The sequence below is a fragment of the Vulpes vulpes genome, chromosome 9, assembly GCF_048418805.1.
Source record: "Vulpes vulpes isolate BD-2025 chromosome 9, VulVul3, whole genome shotgun sequence".
In the NCBI taxonomy this organism is placed as follows: domain Eukaryota; kingdom Metazoa; phylum Chordata; class Mammalia; order Carnivora; family Canidae; genus Vulpes; species Vulpes vulpes.
The window spans coordinates 50,513,130-50,532,479 of record NC_132788.1 but is presented as its reverse complement, the minus strand read 5'-3'; the positions used below and the strand labels follow the sequence as shown (position 1 = coordinate 50,532,479).

The following is a 19,350-nucleotide window of genomic DNA, read 5'->3' as shown; positions in this document are numbered from 1 at the left end:
TAACCAAGCCCTGATCTTGAGGAAGAAACAAACATTAACCAAACAATTAAGCATATGGTAACATGTGCAAAGGCCTTGAGACACAGAGGACTTAGCATATTTATACTCATAGAAACCAATAGCCCTATTGTTACGTGAGTGAAGGGATTACCATGTGAGTGAGACTGGAAAGGGAGAGAGGGACAGACTAGCAGGGTCTTATGGGACACTTAGGATTTTAGTCTTTGCCGTACTAATGATTGGCAGCCGTTGGATTATTTTAAGCTGGATGGCGATGTGATCAGATTCGAGTTCGAGTTTTAGAAGATCACGCACCTCAGTGTGAAGATTGAATTGAACAAAATCTTGTCATCTGAAAAGTAAGGATAGATATACTTGCCCTGTACATCAAGAGTTCATTGTGGTGAACAAATCACACCAGATGCATAAAAGTGTGTTATAAAATATAAATGATGTAGATAGAGAGTTACCTAGAGATATTTTATAGGAAGCAATGTCAGCAGAAGGTCATGTTCTTTTGAATTTACTCTGGGAACAAGGCAGTCTGAACTCATGAAAGAAATCGTTTTGTTTATGTTAACAGGCTTCCTTCACCAGGGCAACTGCTCCTTAGGGTGCTCACGAAAGGTGAGGGACTTCCCTCACTTGCTCATTCCAGCTCTCTCCTCTACCCCTCTTCTAAGCACCTGGAGCCCAGGCCTGGCTCCAAACCCACGAACATTGGCCAAGTGTAAAAAGTTCTCAAGAATGAGATGGATCCTGGGGCATCTTCCCCTGAGAAGCAGGATAAAGAGAATTTAGTGGGTAAGTTCCTCATTTCTGCCCTAAGTTTGTTTTACGTACATGAAGGGAAGTGAGCATTGTGGCATTTGTGAGAGTTACAAAGTAGCCACAGGGCGGTGGGGACCTAATACATACTGGGATTGGCTTCAATTCACTTAGAGCCCAGGATTTAGATTCATTGCTTTTTGTGGCTTTATTTCTTCTTGAACAGCAGTCTATAGCTTGCTCTTTTCTTCAGTGTTAGATAGAATTTGTATTTATTTTTACATTCCTTTTTTTTTTTTTTTTGCATTACATAGCAAATACATGTGGAATAGGCTGAAATGTACCCATTTTCAAATATCATCTGATGATGCTATGATTAAAAAGGAAAATTGATTTGAGCTGCATCATGTTTGATTCATGGAGAAAAGTTGAGGAAAATAAGTACTAACTTCTACCTTTAATGTCATGTCTGTATTATTGAAGCATTTTTGCTTGTATTGTATTTTTAAATCCTATAATAATTCTGAGGTCAATTCTCATACAAACTCATATTATGAAGGAGAAAACTGACTCTTCGAGAGTTTAAAAACTTGCTGAAGTTCCAGAAAGTGATAATGATGATGATTTATGATGATGACGATGATGATGATGATGAAAGATATATGTATATGTGTATGGGTGGGGAAGGATGTTTTAACCCATACTCTCTATACTTTATAGACATAGGTGGGTGGTTCAGCAGTTGAGTGTCTGTCTTTGCCTCAGGGTGTGATCCCAGGGTCCTGAGACTGAGTCCTACGTTAGCCTTCCTGCGGGGATCCTGCTTCTCCCTCTTCCTATGTCTCTGCCTCTGTCTCTCTATCTCATGAATAAACAACAACAACAAAAAAACCTTAAAAAAAAGTCATAGACATAGAGAACACACTTGGCTATCAGTATGTAAAAGAAAAAGTACACATTTATAGATATTTACCTACATTGATATGTGGGAAGCAGCAAATTATCCCTTAGAAGTCTAAGTGTGAGGTCTCTCAAAGTATCTTCCATTATCTTTTTAAACAAGAAGTTTCATGAGACATTTTAGCTTCCATTTAACAAATGAAGATATCAGCTGGGTAAATGGCCTGACTGGAGCTTTATCAGTGAGATAACCATCCATGGGGTTATTTGGTTTTGAGTTTTTAATATAATGAAAAAACCTGCACTACCACAGTACAATCAGAAATGGAACTTATATGTTAAAACTTCTGATTTCATGTGGTTTTGGCAATTTATGAGAGATAAGGATCAGTCATCTTCTACAGATCTGTGGGATGAGTTTGCCCTTGCCCTCCTCCATCTTGGATACATTAACAGGACAACATTATTTAGTGCTTCAAGCTGTGCAGAAATTTCCACTTACAAATGCTGAGAGAATTAGATGAATACCTGAGTCTTTGGGCACCTAGGTGGCTCTGTGAGTTAAGCATCTGCCTTCAGTTTGGGTCATGATCCTGGGGATCTGTGAGCAAGTCCCACATCTCATCTCAGGTTCCTGGCTCAGTACAGAGCCTGCTTCTCCCTCTCTCTTTGCCCCTCCCCCGGCTTGTGCTCTGCTCTCTCTCTCTCACTCATTCTCTCTCCAACTAAATAAATAAAATCTTTGAATAACTGAGTCCTTATTATCAACTCCAGCAGGAGCCTTCTACTATACTGTGCCACTAGCCTTTTGTATAAGCTTTCAGAAACCACTAGTGTGCCTCTCTTCTCAACCCCAAATTCAGCGACATCACAAGGTCAGATCTATAGAGTGCTATAAATTAGGGCTACCCCCCTCCCCACCCCACAGTTGTTAAACACATGAATTATTTACTCATGTAAGTGAGTAGGACACCACCACTCATTAGCCTTTGACTTCTCTTGCACTCCTTTTTTCCTCTCTTTTTTCTTTAAGAGTTAAAGTGAAGTTAATTGGAATCTTAATCATCCAAATCTAAGGATTTCCTCTCAATGTTAATATGCAAAAAAAAAAAAAAAAAAAAATCTTCCCAGGGAGTTTTTAAAACACAGATTTTTGTTCTCATCCCTGGGAGGCCTGGTACTCTAGTTCTGGGATGAACTCAAGATTTTGCATCCAAGTAAGTTGCAAGCTGATGTCATGGCCAGGCTGAGAAGACACTTTAGGCAGCACAATGGTTTTTTTTTTTTTTTTTTTTGGTGATCCTGTATTTTCCTTGAAAAATGTCCCTTGATGCAAGCTGTGTGCACATTTCAGAGAAACAGGCAGGAGGGAAGATGAATTTCAAGTGAGGAAAAGACAGTATTTGCCAGGAGGGTTTCACTTAGATTTTATGTTTGACGCTAAAATCCTTGATCCTGTGGAGAAAGAACCAGGAAGTTGCTGAGACTGTACTTTACTGACTGTACCCCCACAGGATTGGAAGTCAATAGAAAGAGGAAAGAACTTTTAACACTACATCCCCAGGCCCAGGGAAGCTGATTGTTCTCATTCCACACACTTTTTATTTTTCCCCTGGGAAGTCTGCAGTCTTCCCTGCTCTGGAAACACAAAGGACTTTTTTCTTTTTTTACTAGGCGTGATTAATTTTTTCTGTTAAAATTCCTGTTTAATATTATAAAGGTACCAAAATTAAGAAAACCTAGAACAGAATTGTTAGGGAGGAAAAATTTCCTGTTACCCTTCAAAGATTCTTCTGGCTGGCCTCAGAATAAATTGACATGAAATTGATCAACAGGCGATAAATTTATTTTTGCTCAAAGGGGAACTCCACATACATAAGAGACTCAAAGACAGAAAGGTAAAATGAGGTATATATGCCATCCTGAGCTGAAGAATGAGCTAGGGGCCTAAGGTTCAAAGGGCAAAAGGGCAATTCACAGATCAATAAGATCAGGTGTTTGGTACTTAGAAGTTTGCTCTGCCATACAGATGGGTCACTTAGATAAAATTCATCTTGGTAAGAACTCTTATTCTGAGAACAACCTCCGATTTAAGTTCTTCTAAGTAGATAAGGGAGGAGCAAAAATTTCACTTGAGCTTACTGGTTCTTGATCTCAGCTGCAGAGTCACTTGCCAATGTGACTACACTTTGAGGACACTTGTTCTGACCCTTTCAGGATAAATCAATCATACTTCTACCACTCAGAATTAACCATTGTTAATATTTTGGTCAATTTCTTCCAGTATTTTTTTTCTATGCATGTATTTTGTGCTAATTGGGACTGTATTGTCCATAGAATTTTTCATCCTCCTGTTTTTTTCTTTTAATATCATACCATGATAATTTCTGGGTTTTCATTTAGTAAAATATGTATTTGTGATGTGATATTGTGTAGATATGTCATGATTTGCTTAATTATCTCTCTATTGTACTTTCAGAGTGTTTTTTATTTACCACTGTCACAAGTAACACTATCATGAGACTGGACGTAAATCTTAATTAAGGACAAGTATTTGTTGTTGCCATTGGTAATGCTGCTATTTCATACAGAAAAGGGAGTTGAAGAAGGACAAGAATGATTCAGGCATAGGGGAAGAAAAATCTTTACCCTTTTAGATTCTTTGGCTGGTCTGTTAAATGGCCATGAGGAAAATTAACATGAGAAAAATAAATTTAATTTTATATGTACGTGAACCTCGACAGACATGAGAGGCTCTAAGACAGTCAAGCAATTGAGGATCATGTGCTATCCTGAGCTAAGAAGAAGGGGATAGTGGTCTGGGACTTCAAGAGGGAGGAAGATGAAAAGAGCAAATGTTTGGTAAACAAATGTTTGTCATACCAGGCAGAAACAGTGGGACGCACAGAAATTTAAACAAACAGTTCCTGCCAATCTTCCTCTAGCTTGCCATACTCTTTGTGGTTATCTCTGGTGATAGCTCTCTTCCTCGACCAGGCCCTGTATCTAAATTCTTAGAGGCAGTTAAGAGGGAAGTAAAAAGCCCTTCTCAAGTCTTTTGGGCCTTGTATATCTTCAGTTCAGAATAATTCTCATGCCAGAGTGGGACATTTTGGGGAGGCTGGTTCTGGACTCCTTCACAAGGAAAACATTCTCTCTTATTTTCTTCTCCTAATGGTACAGGGGTACAGCAAAGCAGTAGCATGAAGGAGAAAATGTGAGGACATATGGTTCTCAGTTTAATTGACTCTCATGAGAGCAAACAGAATCTCTCCTGCTAGATCATTATTTCCAGACAAGAAACTTCCAACAGATAAATAACTGTGTGACATTGCTGAGGATCATTCTTGACAGTTCAGTGCATTTTATGTGCCATTCATGTCATTAATTCAATGAATGAGTTTAGAATCTACTGTGTAACAGGAGATGGAGACAAAAAAATAAAATGCTTGCTCTCCAAGCACTACAGACGTACAGGGAAGACATTTAAGTTAGCTGAAACTTCCAGCGTACTACGGAAAACCATGATAGAGAGTGTATTAGAAACTCAGAAGAGGAGTACCCAAAGGTAGGGATGAGAGAGAAGAATCTCCCTGGAAAAAAAGGTGACGTGTGAACTGAGCAGTGTGGCTAGGTGAGGGAGAGGAGAGGAGAATGTGGGATATGAGCGCGGGACCAGGGGATACAAAGGCTCATGCAAAGGCACAAAGATGTGTGAGAACAGGGTACTTTTTTACTGTAGGGGGTGTTTATGTGCTGTGAGCACATGTGGCTGAGGCAGCTAGACCCAGAAGTGAGAGACCAAAGCTCTGCCTCCTGAAAAACTGAATTACACACCTGCTAAGAGCCTGTGTGTTGAGCCTTGTCTCCTAAGGCACACTAGGGAGTTGCTGCTGCATTTGACTGATGGGATGAAGACTTACTGCAATTCCTCTTGAGGAAGCTGCAGGGCAAGGTGCATCTGCAGGGAGGTTGTGAAGTGGAACTTTAGTTGGGTGGGTGGGTTTAAATTCTTAAGCTGAAGGGGGGCATAAGGTATTAATAAATAGCATCTCCTTTTTTGAACATTTTAACATTCTATTTCAAAATATATCTTCAATATTTATTTAAAAGATCAAATGGTAAAAAGGAACTCTGTATACATGTGTCATAAAGTTCATGTAACTCTCAAGCACAGGTCATCCTTCTGTTGTTGAGATGTAATTATGATATTTGAGAGAACTCATGATTATGAAATTCTGTAGTCATAGGAATAGCAATGGTAAGATCATCATCTAGTTTTGATTTAGTAGTTTTACACTAAAGATTTGGTCTGTCTCTCTCTTTCTCTGTCTTTAAGGTTCTAGAAGTTACCTGAAAGCACTTACAGTGAGGGGCTACATTGCTTTAAGGAACTAGGCACATTGAAGGGTAGGGCTTTATTCCCCCTTGAAAATGTAGTTCTTGCCCATACAGAGGAGTCATCATTTGGAAGGACCAGAGTATCCACAATAGATATTTAGAATATCTGGTAAATAAATAAATAAATAAATAAAATACTATGTAAGTGGTCAAAATAAAAATTGCACTGAAGTTGAAGACTTTAGTCAAGACTATTGCAATAGAGGAGGGAGGCCAGAACTCAATCTGAACCAATAAGTCCTGAAACAAAGGGGTAGAGTATGTTTAAAGCCAGGAGTGAGCTCCTGGAGAAATACTGGAGGGCCTTAGGTGGTGGTCAGAGGCCCTCTGTGTTTACTAATACTCTTCTCATATCTTTCTGACAGGTAGAATGCATATGTATGACTTGGAGCAAGGTGTCCACTCAAGTCAGGCTCCCCCATCCCACAAAAACTGGGAGGCCCACCTTCTCTGATGAATGGAATCATCAGGCTTCTATTTCTCCTCTTATTTTTTTTTAAGATTTTATTTTTTTATTCATGAGAGACACAGAGAGAGAGGCAGAGACATAGGCAGTGGGAGAAGCAGGCTCCTCATAGGGAACCCGATGCGAGACTTGATCCCAGGACCCTGGGATCACGACCTGAGCCGAAGGCAGATGCTCAACCACTGAGGCATCCAGCCATCCCATTGTTTTCCTCTTCTTAGCAACCACCCCATCCTCACCTCACACTTCCCCCAACTGATTCATATTCTCCACACAAGCATCTGAATTAACTATATTTACTGGATATCTTCACTCAGATAATTCCACCAACACCTTACCCTATCTCTAGCTCCATAAATGCCTAAATCATCCATGTTATTGTCCACATTAGAAATGCAGGGCTATCGCTGCCTCTTCCCTATCCAACTGCAGAAGTCAATAGATCTAACTGATTCCACCTCAAATCCATCCTCACTTATTCACTAATGCTACTGACTCATCAGTGCCACGCCATAAGTTTGTGAACATTCAGGAAGGCTCTAGGATTTTGGTCTTAAAACAATGCTGTGACAAATGCTTTTTAATATGTGTGTGTGTTTTTTTAAAAAAGATTTTATTTATTTATTTATTCATGATAGACAGAGAGAGAGAGAGAGAGAGAGACAGAGGCAGAGACATAGGAGGGAGAAGCAGGCTCCATGCTGGGAGCCCGACGCGGGACTCTATCCTAGGACTCCAGGTTTGGCAGGCGCCAAACCGCTGAGCCACCCAGGGATCCCCTAATATGTGTTTTTATACAATCATGTGGGATAAATGGCTGGCAGTGCAAGTGTTTGGTCCAAGAGATTAGTTTTTACAATTTTGTTAGATGGTAAGTGCCCTTCAATGATTTTGTACGAGTCCACACTCTCACCAATTGCATAGTGTGACACTGGGCCTACTTCCCCATGCCTGGCACCAGTACGCATCAGGTACTTTCTCAGTTATTACATTCTGATAGGTGAAAAGGATCTAAGTTTTAGACATATATTAAGTATTAAAAACTTCTTGTGCAAATGTCCTTTAATAGGCTCTAAATACACATAAAGATATACTCAATAGGAATAAGGAGTTGCCTGCATACCCAAAATTTGTATTTTTAAAAGACCACCTTCCAAAGCTCAGAAACATTGAGTGGCTTATCTAAGGCCCGGCACTTGTAGATAAGAGAGCTCTCATAGAAACTCATACCTACGGGCTCTTCAGAATGTTTTTCCTGTTATCCTGCCTCCCTTTGGGGATAATTGTACCTACCTCTGTGCTTCAGAGATTGTCTTGAATTTCAACATGGAGAATTCTGGGCACCCAGGAATATGTCTTTTAAAATGGTACCCTAGTGATTCTGATGGAGGAAGTCTATGAATTATATACTGGGTAACAGTGTTTTATGTGTTTTGAGGATAATAAACCCTGTCAGTCCTACTAAATATAATAGTAATTGTTATTATTGATTGCTATGAGATTTTCTTGGAAAGGACAGGTCAATTTCAACCTAAAACTCTGGATGAATAGTGTGTGTGTGTGTGTGTGTGTGTGTGTGTGTTTATTGCATTTACAGGTGTGCATGAATTTCAAGCTCCTTGTCAGCGCTTCCAGGCATGGCCAGCCCTCTTGTGTAGTAGCCTACTCATGCGACTGAATGGCTTTTCTAAGAACCATGTAAGGAGAGGATGGCCAAAGGGATCACAGGCTTGCTTTCTCTTCATTTCTTAGGCATCAGCAGTAAACGGCTTGGCGTGTGTGGCTGGATCCTGTTTTCCCTTTCTTTGTTGCTGATGATCATTACTTTCCCCTTCTCCATATGGATGTGCTTAAAGGTAACACCCTGGGAAATAAACTGGGCTCTTTCTATGAGCTGATGAACCATTAGGACTAAATTCTCTGCCTTAATCTCTTAGATCATTAAGGAGTATGAACGTGCTGTTGTATTCCGACTGGGACGCATCCAGGCTGACAAAGCCAGAGGGCCAGGTAGGACACCCCTGAAAAGGATCATGGGCACCTAATACCTATAACTGTTACCACCAAAATTTTCCCCAGCAGCATCTCTTGATAAGCAAAGAAAAATCACAGGAAGCTGCTGGAGCCCTTGTCTGTTTGTAAAATGGGAAGATGTTGTTCTGCTATGTGAGTTAACAGGAGTGACCACTAGACCACTAGTTTGAGAGGTTGGAAATCTGACCTTGTCTCCTAACATTCCCTCTGAGAGATTCAGTGAACAGGAGCAAAGACTTGCTCTGTTACATTGGCCGGACTTCACTTGTTATCAAGAGCCCTAAAAGGAAGATAGAAGAATGAAGGGAGGGAGTAAATGGTCCAGTAGATGATTAAGTTACTCAAGGAGACTATTCCAGGATCTGGTTTTTGATTCTCACTCTTTGAAAAGAGCTAATGGAAAAAGTAAAAAGGAATTTCTTCTCCTGGCAAGCAGAGTAATAGAAAGCTGGAAGCCCTTGTACAATTCCTTTGATCAAATGTTGTGTTTCTTTCCATCCTTGCTCTACCTTAGAATGAAAACTGTTCCAAATTCTTCATGTTATAAGAAGATGGGATTTGGTGGAAGTGAGGGGGTGGACATGGGAAAGTGTTAGGTACTAAAACTCTAGAAGTTAGGTGTTGATTTAATTCTCATAACTTCTCTTGGTATGTATGTAGTGGAACTATATCAAATTGCTAATATTTGTTTTTGATTCTCAAGCATGACAATTTCACATGATAAATTCTAATGTTTTGAAAGGAGGGGCCATAAAGTACATTTAAAAAGTACTGTTAAAAAAATAAATAAATAAAAAATAAAAAAATAAAAAAAAATAAAAAGTACTGTTATTTGCAGTACTTCTCTAGTAACATTTGTTTTCTGCCTCCTATTATGACTATAAGCTCTCGGGGGTGGGTGGGCAAGAACTATCTATTCACTGCTATACTGTATGTGCTCTGTGCTTGGCCATACACTATGGTAGGCACTCAGATATCTGTTGCAATAAAAAAAAAGAGAAATTTCAAAAGCAGAGGCTTGTTAAGAGGCTTAGTCATTTCAAGTAGTATAATCCTACTTGTCTAATTTCATGAACAATGTACGGGAGAGAGGGCAAGAAGGACTTTTTATGGTTGTTCTTATGAGTTTGTCCAAATATAATTCATTCAACTGAGGTATAACAGGCCAAGGTTTACCCCATCCAGGTCACGTTGCATCTGGTGGGGCCAAGCTTATAAGTAAAGTAAAACTTCATTTGAAAGAAGTAGACTAGCTATAACTTGGAAGTCTCTAGAGAAAAGTGTATCTCTTTTAAATGAATTTTCCCAGAAGATTTCACCACTAAATGTCCCAGGATAATTACTCTCGTCATACACGTCTCTGGGGCAACTGAGTTCCCTCAGAAAGCCATAAAAGCTAGAGGGAAACAAGCCAAATTGCCAATTGTTTTCCATTAAACCTCTCCACTTTTGTAAATTGTAAATTATTCCTTAATAATGGAAAGTATTAATAATAATAAGTGTCACCACTTCTTGAGCACTTAATATATACCCGGCACTGTGTTTAGTACTTTATTTCATTATCGTGTTGAATCATGCTTAATCCTCACTACCATCTTCTAGAGATTCAGTAACTGAAGCTCAGGAAAGTTGTATGTGTTCCCAGGTCACAAGCTAGTAAGTGCGAGGGCTAAGACTTAACTGTAGTTTTAGGAGTCATGACCCCAACCAGTGACCTGGCACCAAAAAAGGAGGTAAATTAGGCCACAAGCCTCACTGCAAGTCTCAGGAGAGTTCAGAGACCAATGGAAAGAAAGCTCCTTAGCAGTGTTTTCTGTTGATGCTACCAGCCATTTGCATGGTACACAACCTACAAACTTGTTTCTCCCTCGAAAACAAAAACAACAGCACGAAATCTTTCTGGTGAACAAAAATGGATTGGTATCTCCATCTTGCTGACATCCCTTGTGGTTCTAATCTTTGTAACTCTTGCTGTAGAGAACATTCACCAGGCTCATGTTAAGGATTCATGGGATCCTCAGTTGAATTTCTGTATCCCCACCCTTCCCCTACTCAGCCCCAAAGCCAAATACTTCACAACTCAAAGAGAAGTGAAAGTGTTTATAATTGGGGGATGCCATTATCTTTGAACTAGAACATAGCTCCGGAGAAATAGCAAATTCTGAAAAACATTGGTTTTAGGGACTTGGAAATGTATTTTTTTAAGATTTTATTTATTTATTCATGAGAGACACTGAGAGAGAGACAGAGACATAGGCAGAGGGAAAACAGGCTCTCCTCAGGAAGCCCGATGCGGGACTGGATTCCCAAACTCCAGGATCATGCCTGAGCTGAAGGCAGAGGCTCAACCGCTGAGCCACCCAGGGGTCCCAGGACTTTGAAATCTTAAGGAGATTTTAATTCTATTTCTTCAGTATTATTGAAGATGAATGAGAAAGCTGACAGTCAATGATATTTAAGATAAAATATCTATTACTTAAATCTTTTTTTGTACAGATATTTTTAATAAGGACACCAATTTCCAAAATATCCTTTTAAATTAATCTCAAGGGATGCCTGGGTGGCTCAGCAGTTGAGCATCTGCCTTTGGCTCAGGGCGTGATCCTGGGGTCCTGGGATCGAGTCCCACATCAGGCTCCCTGCATGGAGCCTGCTTCTCTCTCTGCCTGTGTCTCTGCTTCTCTCTCTGTGTCTCTCATGAATAAGTAAATAAAAAATATTTTAAAAAATTAATTAATGTCAAATTCAACTCTTGGGTAGAAGAAGGTTGAGTGTTTTAAAAGTAAAATCTAAAAATTAAATGTCAAGGATCTTTAGCTTTTTACCACAAGATTTTAATTTCTAGGGAATCACTTTTTTTAGTCACTGACTGGAAGGAGGAGCTAATTTTCCCTAAAGTTAGAGGAGTACATATTGAAGATTGTCTGAGAAGCATTTATAGTCTCATGAAAATAATGTGTCATATAGTTAGGAGATAATTTGTTCTAGTTAGTTTCGATAGGATAAACTTTAAGCTATCTTTTGTTTTTTATAGGTTTGATCCTGGTCCTGCCCTGCATAGATGTGTTTGTCAAAGTTGATCTCCGAACTGTTACTTGCAACATTCCTCCACAAGAGGTAATGCTGGGTAGGAATAAAACCTGTATCAGGCACCTGGGTCGCTCAGTGGCTGAGCATCTGCCTTTGGCTCAGGATGTGATCCCAGGGTCCTGGGATCCAGTCCCACATCGGGCTCCCCGCAGGGAGCCTCCTTCTCCCTCTGCCTGTGTCTCTGCCTCTCTGTGTGTGTCTCTCATGAATAAATAAATAAAATCTAAAACAAATTTAAATCAAAACAAAACAAAACCTGTATCTTCCCCATTACATGGACAGTTGAAGTTTTACACCATGTTTTCAAACTGTAAGGGACCTGCTTGAGGAACCAAAGGTGGGCTTTGCTTTTCCAATTGACAATAAAGCCGATGGCAAGGGCTGGACTGCTATAAGATTTGCAATGACTTGGAGGGGCAAATCCCAGGTAAGAGAGAGAAAAGATGCAGTTGGCAGAGAAACTGGGATGGAGAGCAGTAGATGAGAGGCTTGGAAGAGTCAGATAAGTCATATAAAGGAACTGAATTTAATTTGGTGGAGGGTAGGATCTGGTTAGGATATTATCCTCACTCTCACCTATCCAGAAGGTTTTTTAGTAAAATCTTTAGCATTCACTTTATTTGTGAGTGATTGGATGCAGCACAGCACAGTGGGTGTGGGGAAAGAGCACAGAGCCCATCTTCATTTGGATTTCAAATAATTCTATTCAGTTCTTAAAGTGCTATAAATATCCAAGGCCAGTAGCAAGGCAATAGGGAAGAGAAACAGAATTACTAAGAACCAAAACGATCCAGGAAAAGGAAAGAAAATGTGAGTAGGGCCTATAGTGCAGGAGGGCAGAAATGATAGAGGATTATGAGTCAATGTTAATTTTCTTTTCTCTGGTCCAGGAAACCCAGTCAAGACTCAGCAGTTTTAGTGACCAATCATGGTTCTTTTCTGGCTCCATAGTCCATAATCCTATATGGGAGAAGAGAGTTCTAGGTTCTGCTACTTTGGGTCTGCCAGAGGACTCTCAATGGCTGCAAAGCACCTTGTCACATTATTCAGAATATTAACACAGAGCCTCTATAAAAGCAAATAGAGGGGCTCCTGGGTGGCTCAGTTGGTTAAGCATCTGCCTTCAGCTCAGGTCATAATCTCGGGGTCCTGAGATCGAGCCCCACATCAAGTCCTACATTGGGATCCCTACTCGGTAGGGAGTCTGCTTCTCCCTCTCCTCTCTCTCTCTCTCTCTCTCTCTCTCTCTCCCTCCCTGTCATATAAATAAATAAAATTCAAAATAAAAAATGTTTAAAAAGCAAATAGATTTGTGCTTATTCTCACCATGTGCTTATTCTCACCATGGCAAATCATCACCAACAAAGATGATATTATACTCTAGCCAGGGCAGATTTTTGGTAATGTTAGCATCATGCTCTCCTCCTGCAGAGAGGGCTCTTAGGCTGCCTGGCACTTTGTCATTTGCTGTGAAAGTCATAATGAACATGTGATTTTCCCTATCCTTGCCCTCTAGATCCTCACCAGAGACTCTGTGACTACTCAGGTGGATGGAGTCGTCTATTACAGAATCTACAGTGCTGTCTCAGCAGTGGCTAATGTCAACGATGTCCACCAAGCCACATTTCTGCTGGCTCAGACTACTCTGAGAAATGTCTTAGGGACACAGACCTTGTCCCAAATTTTAGCTGGCCGAGAAGAGATTGCCCATAGCATCCAGGTAAAGATGCTGAGAATGAATAGCCTGTATCTTTGGTTCCTTTATTTTAATTATCAGACTATCAAATATCAAATAGTAATTCAAAGAACCCCTGTCATGTGCATGCATGTGCATTCACACATGCAACACACACACACACACACACACACACACACACACACAGCTGCTGTAAACACTGACCTTCAGTTTGTGGTTTTATTCCTTTACAATCACAAGGTGTAGATTTAAATATCTGAGCGGGAGGAGGAGAGCTGTAGGAATTGTACACCTTATCCATTTTCTTTGGAAACTTGGAAAATACAAGTTAGCATTGCACACATTAGGCTTTCCTGAAGAGGTTAGCATCCTTTTTAGTTGAAGTTGCTCCAGAAGGGCCACCACTTCTCAAACACCCCATGTCTTTCTGCACTTTAGTGGAATATTAGAGCAGGATTCAATTGAGACAGCAGAGGCCTGTGATCCCTGGAAAATCTGACATGGCAATACCTATATCAGTAATTATGTTGATAGTAATCATTATTCTAATATTGATGAGAATGTTGCAGGAATCCATCTCACCCCTTGCACGCCCTAGTTTATAGACAATTACATTTCTGTGTGGTCCGAAATCAATTATACTTTGATTCTGAACCTCCCTTCTGTAAGTTAGGAGGGAAATTCAGCTTTGGTCCTTGGCATCTCTTCCAGGACCTATGGTGGCACACAGACCCCAAAGTTTTATGAAATATTGTCAGTCTGTATAGCTCTGCAAATCAATTGTAAGAGCCCCATGAGTTTGACAACTCAGATGTTTCCCCAGCTACAGTCCAGTCACTGGGTTCTTGGGAGGTCTCACCATGTCCCACAATTCTGCAGAAATCATGAAAAGGCAAGAGATGGCTTGCCACTTGGTGGCAGAGATCTCTGCTGCTGCCCTCTGAGGGAACTACCCATCTGGTCTCACTATTTCTCAAGGCGTGCATTTTCATCCCTCCCTCTGCAGGATAACCAACGTGACATCATCAGTGGTCTTAAGTTTTTACAAAGGACAAGTATGTTTGATTTTAGGCTGCTTGTGCTAAATATATATATATATACCTGGCTACCTGGGGAGTAAAACTAGCCCACAGCGGAGGTTAAACAGAGCAAGGCACATAATATCTCAAAAAATACCCAATAACATTTACTGAGCAATTGTGAGTCATTGGTAGATCTCTTACATGTATTATCTCCAAATTTCATAAAAATCCTGAAAGGAAACCTTTTATAGATGAGAACACTAAGCATCAGAGAGGTTAAGTGGCCCAGTGACTCACAGCTGCAAATGGCAGGGCCAGGACAATATCCAGGAGTGTCTGAGAAGCCCATGTGTCATTGACAAGAAAACGTGGGGTATTTGCTCAACTCTAGATGGATGGCACATATTTCATTAGGAATAGTTGGGGTGGGGGGTCCTGGTATGTCCTGAAAGATCTGTCAGTTTAAGCTTCTGAATTCTTCTTGGGAGTCACTTCAATTCCTGGGAGTCATCAATAAGAACACCTTTTCCTTTCCCAAATTGTCTCACTCCAAATGCTGCAAATACTAAAGGAGACAAAGCAGAGGAATTTATCTTGCGAATATAAAGCATGTCAGAAATTTACATCATCTGCGTTCTGATCGATGTCCTTTCTTTTGCTTTGGAAACAGACCTTACTCGATGATGCCACAGAGCTGTGGGGCATCCGGGTGGCCCGAGTGGAAATTAAAGATGTTCGGATTCCCGTGCAGTTACAGAGGTCCATGGCGGCTGAGGCTGAGGCCACCCGGGAAGCCAGGGCCAGGGTAAGGGCCACTCCGTCTACACTGGAAGGCAAAATGCCCAGCTTTGGAGCAGATAAAGATGGACGTTGAATGACAGATCAGGCCTTCTCAATTATTTTGATAAGAAAAGGGGTTCTTTTTCATACTTTTTACTGAGAATTTCCTCCTGAATTAAAAGGTAATAGGCAGCTTAATACATCTTGAGGATTTTTTTAAAAATATTATATTTATTTATTTTAGAGAGGGAGAAAGAGTAAGTGTGAGCTGGAGTGGGAGGCAGAGGGGCTTTGGGAGAGGAACGAGCAGACTGTGCTGAGTGCAGAGCCTGATGTGGGGATCAATCTCATGACCCAAGATCATGACCTGAGCTGAAATCGAGTCGAATGCTTAAACTGACTGAGCCACCCAGGCGCCCCTATCTTGAGGAGATTTGGCAACAGGTCTTGGGTCAAGGGGTGCTCAGTAAATGCTTAGTGACTTAGCAAGGTGGGTCCCAGGTTTGGCTGCATTTCAGTCCCCTAGACAGAACTGACGACAGCAAACAGTAATTGTCAGGCCTCACCTCAGACTCAGTAAAGCAGTCTCTTGTGGCTTAGGATTCTACATTTTTATAAAGCTAGTAATTATGACTTTTTTATTATTATTGAGGTACAATGCTAGATTGAGTTCAGGTGTACAACATACTGATCTGACAATCCTATATATTACTCAGTGCTCACCCCAATGGGTGTAGTCACCATCTGCTATAGCCAACCTGGTGCCTGTCTTTTGAACATTGCTGTTAAGCGTGGTAAGTTGTGCTGAACTGAAAGGGAGTGGTGATGGTGATGATGAAACACAATCCAGGCTAGAATTACAAGACGTGAGCATACATACCCTGGCCTCGAATGTTCTTGTGTCTGTTGGACCTGCAGCCTTCATGTCAGATGGATTTTCTGGAGTATCAGAAACCAGATGAGAGGCCTTTTGTATACTTCCTCAAGAACTAATGAGTTTTTCTCTACCCTCATCCCTCCCCCATCTCTGGTTTATCTGGGAAGCTCCAGGAGCTTCTCACCAGTGGACTTGGTGGGTGGTTTGGCACAGAGGTAGTGAGTACCCACTCCTGAGGCAACCGAATCAGCCTTGGGCAGGAGAGAACTAGAAGGGAAGCCAGCACTTAAGAGAGCCTTCCAGTGGGTGTTGTCAGACTGGCACTTACTGCTCCTGGTTAATCAAGAGCAGAGAGACTTGAAACAGTTCTTACATTTTAAGAGTGAGGCTCAACTGGCAGCAGAATGCAAGAAAAACATCTCCTAGGGCGAGTAAAAACAAGAGAGAGAAGCCAGGTGGAGGCCTTGGATTTCAGACTTCCCTGAAGGCTAATGCGGGGTTGGGGGCTCCAGAGAGATCTCCGAACAGAATTAAGGTGACCTCCCAGTTTACCGGGCTGGGTTAAAGGCGGTGCTTGTATTTGGTTTGCAAAGGAAATCTAGGGACTCATAATTTGTCAAATATCTCCCCGCTTCCTGCAACCTCCTCAGATTCTCCTACACCATTAGAATGTGAAACTGTCCCCCTTGCCAAAGAAGTAACTGGATGAAACCCACGTGGCAAAGTGGGGTCTGGCAGAGAGGCATCAGGATGCCACTGCCAGAAAGGGAAAGCCCTTGTTGTAGTTGTCAACTTTTATGTCTGAGCTCTTTTTAAAAATTTTTATATTTTTAAAGATTTTATTTATTTGTTCATGAGAGACACAGAGAGAGGCAGAGACACAGGCAGAGGGAGAAGCAGGCTCCCTGCAGGGAGCCTGACCTGAGACTCGATCCTGGGTCTCCAGGATCACACCCTGAGCCCAAGGCAGATGCTCAGCCGCTGAGCCACCCTGGGGCCCCTATGTCTGAGCTCTTTTATTTCTGCCCCTTTTAGGTCCTTGCAGCGGAAGGAGAAATGAATGCCTCCAAATCTCTGAAGGCAGCCTCCGTGGTGCTGGCCGAGTCCCCCATAGCCCTGCAGTTGCGTTACCTGCAGACTTTGACCACCGTGGCCACCGAGAAGAATTCCACCATCGTGTTCCCTCTGCCCATGAATATTCTGGAGGGCATTGGTGGCATCAGCTACGATAACCGTGAGAAGGTTCCCAAAAGAGCCTGAGGTCCTCCCGCTGTCGCCAGCCATTGCTTTGGGAGTCCCTTCTAATTCTCAGGAGAAGCCAGCAGCTAGAAGTGCTGAGAATCGCAACATCACAGAAGCAGAGGGACTCGCTGCTGGAATAGCATTAGCAGGGAAACGCCATAGAGGCTATTAAAAAAAAATGAGGGCTGTGTACTACTTTTATTATTCAAGAGCATTAAACGACTTTGCATTATCCTTATTAGTCATTAGATAGCAGGCATTCCTGATTCGAGCAGGCACTTGCTTGCAGTAGGGGGAAAAAAATCTTTGGGTGACCGTGACTAAGATTTCAGCATTATTTTTGATTGGTTTTAAGAAGCCCTCAAGATAATGTATAAAGTAACAAAGGCCTCCTATTTCTATTAGATACTTGCTTTTTATAATGCCCAAGTGACTACTTGCTAGATCTCCAATAATTACAACACCCCCCCACAATGTTTGAAAGTCTGATTGATTTTGGAGTGAAAGACCCAAGCGGCATTGAGGTTTCCAGCTGCAGACTCATAGCTAACCCAGGGCAGACTGCACCCAGCTCTCTTGCTGCCTGGCACCCTGCCTGGAGCGGTGGCCTGTGCTCAGCCTCTGGACACCTTTGTCAGCTGGAGGGAGAGGGCACAGTACTTACAAGTGAGAATGTTTATAATGGGTGCTGTTGGTTGGAATCACTGGAGAACATCATCCTGTGGACTTCATGTTTTCACCCATTACCAGTCCTAAGAGCCACCAGTTGTCAAGAATTGTTTGCAAACTCTATTCTCCCCCTCGCAAAACCCTCCAAACTGTTGAAAATAAAGAAGCCATAGAATAGAATACAGATGTGATGCATTTTAAAAATTGCTTTATCAGAGTTTTTTTTTTTTTCCTACCACGGTACAATTTTCTTTTGAGTTCCATTTTGAGAGACAGGCTAAGATTTTTTGTTACCATTTATTGCATGTCTGCTATGTGTTAACACTGGGCTCAGTCCTTTATGGATGCCGAGGGGTATCTTTATTTTGCAGATGAGAAAGTGATGTCAAGAGGTTGAATAACTTGCCCAAGATACTGCAGCTAGTTTTGGGTTAGGATTTAAAACTAGGTCTGAAAAAAAAAAAAAAAAAAAAAAAAAACTAGGTCTGACTCCAAAGTCCTTGCTCTTAAACATCATCTAGGTTTCCTTGGGGGAGGAGGTGGGAGGCGGGTAGGGATGGGGCTCTGCCCATTCCCTTTTGTATTTCAGGTTCTGGAAGCGTAGGTGTCCACTACGGTTTTGCACTGTCTTCAGGAGCGTGAAGCCATGCATGCACATGTGCACACCTCCCCCCCCCCACCTATCTCACGCTCCTTTTCACACCGCCTGCATACTCTCTAGATAACCCCAGCCTTACATTCTCCCCACCAACGCCCTCATCTCTGCTCCCCTCCCCTCCCCTATGTGTTCCCCTCACACACATCCTGTCAACGTACAGATATTTGCTACATGTAAATGTAAAATAGGGATTGCATTCTACCTTTGGTTTTGTAACTGCTTTTTTCATGGAACCATATCATACTTGATATAAATTCTAGACAATTCATGGTTAATACATTTTTAGTAGATTCTACTGACTCTATAACTCTAGCACTCAACTTTAACTCACTGAGGTTCATATATTTTTTTTTTCCTTAGAAGCTAAACACTTGCATTTTATTTTATTTTATTTTATTTTTTTATTTTTTATTTATTTATTTTTTTTACAGACACTTGCATTTTAACAAGAACTGGGGATAGAGACCTACCATAGCTCATCCCCAGCAGCCAGAATCCGAGTCTGTGAAGCGCATAGACACATAGCCAGTGACTGTACATCTAATGAATAGTGGTGCAGGGACTGACCACAGGCTTGGACACCTGTGGGATTGGGGTCACCTGAGGGGGGAGGCCCTACCTGTACAAGGACAATTTTTGAGTGCCCTTCCTACTCTGCTTCCAGAAACCCGTACTTCTTTTGTTTTCCACGATTGCACTAAAAATGCAAAACTTCATGTCAATGTATAGCAAACTCTAAACTGGTGG

At 41.4% G+C, this 19,350-nt stretch overlaps 1 protein-coding gene across 1 annotated transcript; it reads left to right on the top strand.

Annotated features, from left to right (window-relative positions):
* Positions 1-612: 612 nt before the first annotated feature.
* On the top strand, positions 613-18,122 carry STOML3 (stomatin like 3). Its single transcript, XM_025996604.2, has 7 exons — positions 613-804; positions 8,288-8,391; positions 8,473-8,545; positions 11,604-11,686; positions 13,176-13,379; positions 15,048-15,182; positions 17,070-18,122. The coding sequence occupies exons 1-7, from the start codon at positions 753-755 to the stop codon at positions 17,292-17,294; spliced, it is 876 nt and encodes a 291-aa protein (XP_025852389.1). The 5' UTR covers positions 613-752; the 3' UTR covers positions 17,295-18,122.
* The last annotated feature ends 1,228 nt before the right edge of the window (positions 18,123-19,350 follow it).

What these genes read in the sequence shown, in the direction of transcription:
- STOML3 (XM_025996604.2), top strand. Translation starts at nt 753, where the DNA reads ATGGATCCTGGGGCATCTTCCCCTGAGAAGCAGGATAAAGAGAATTTA. An exon ending in TGACAAAGCCAGAGGGCCAG is followed by an intron (nt 8,546 to 11,603) that starts GTAGGACACCCC and finishes TGTTTTTTATAG; the next exon opens with GTTTGATCCTGGTCCTGCCC. An exon ending in GCAACATTCCTCCACAAGAG is followed by an intron (nt 11,687 to 13,175) that starts GTAATGCTGGGT and finishes CTTGCCCTCTAG; the next exon opens with ATCCTCACCAGAGACTCTGT.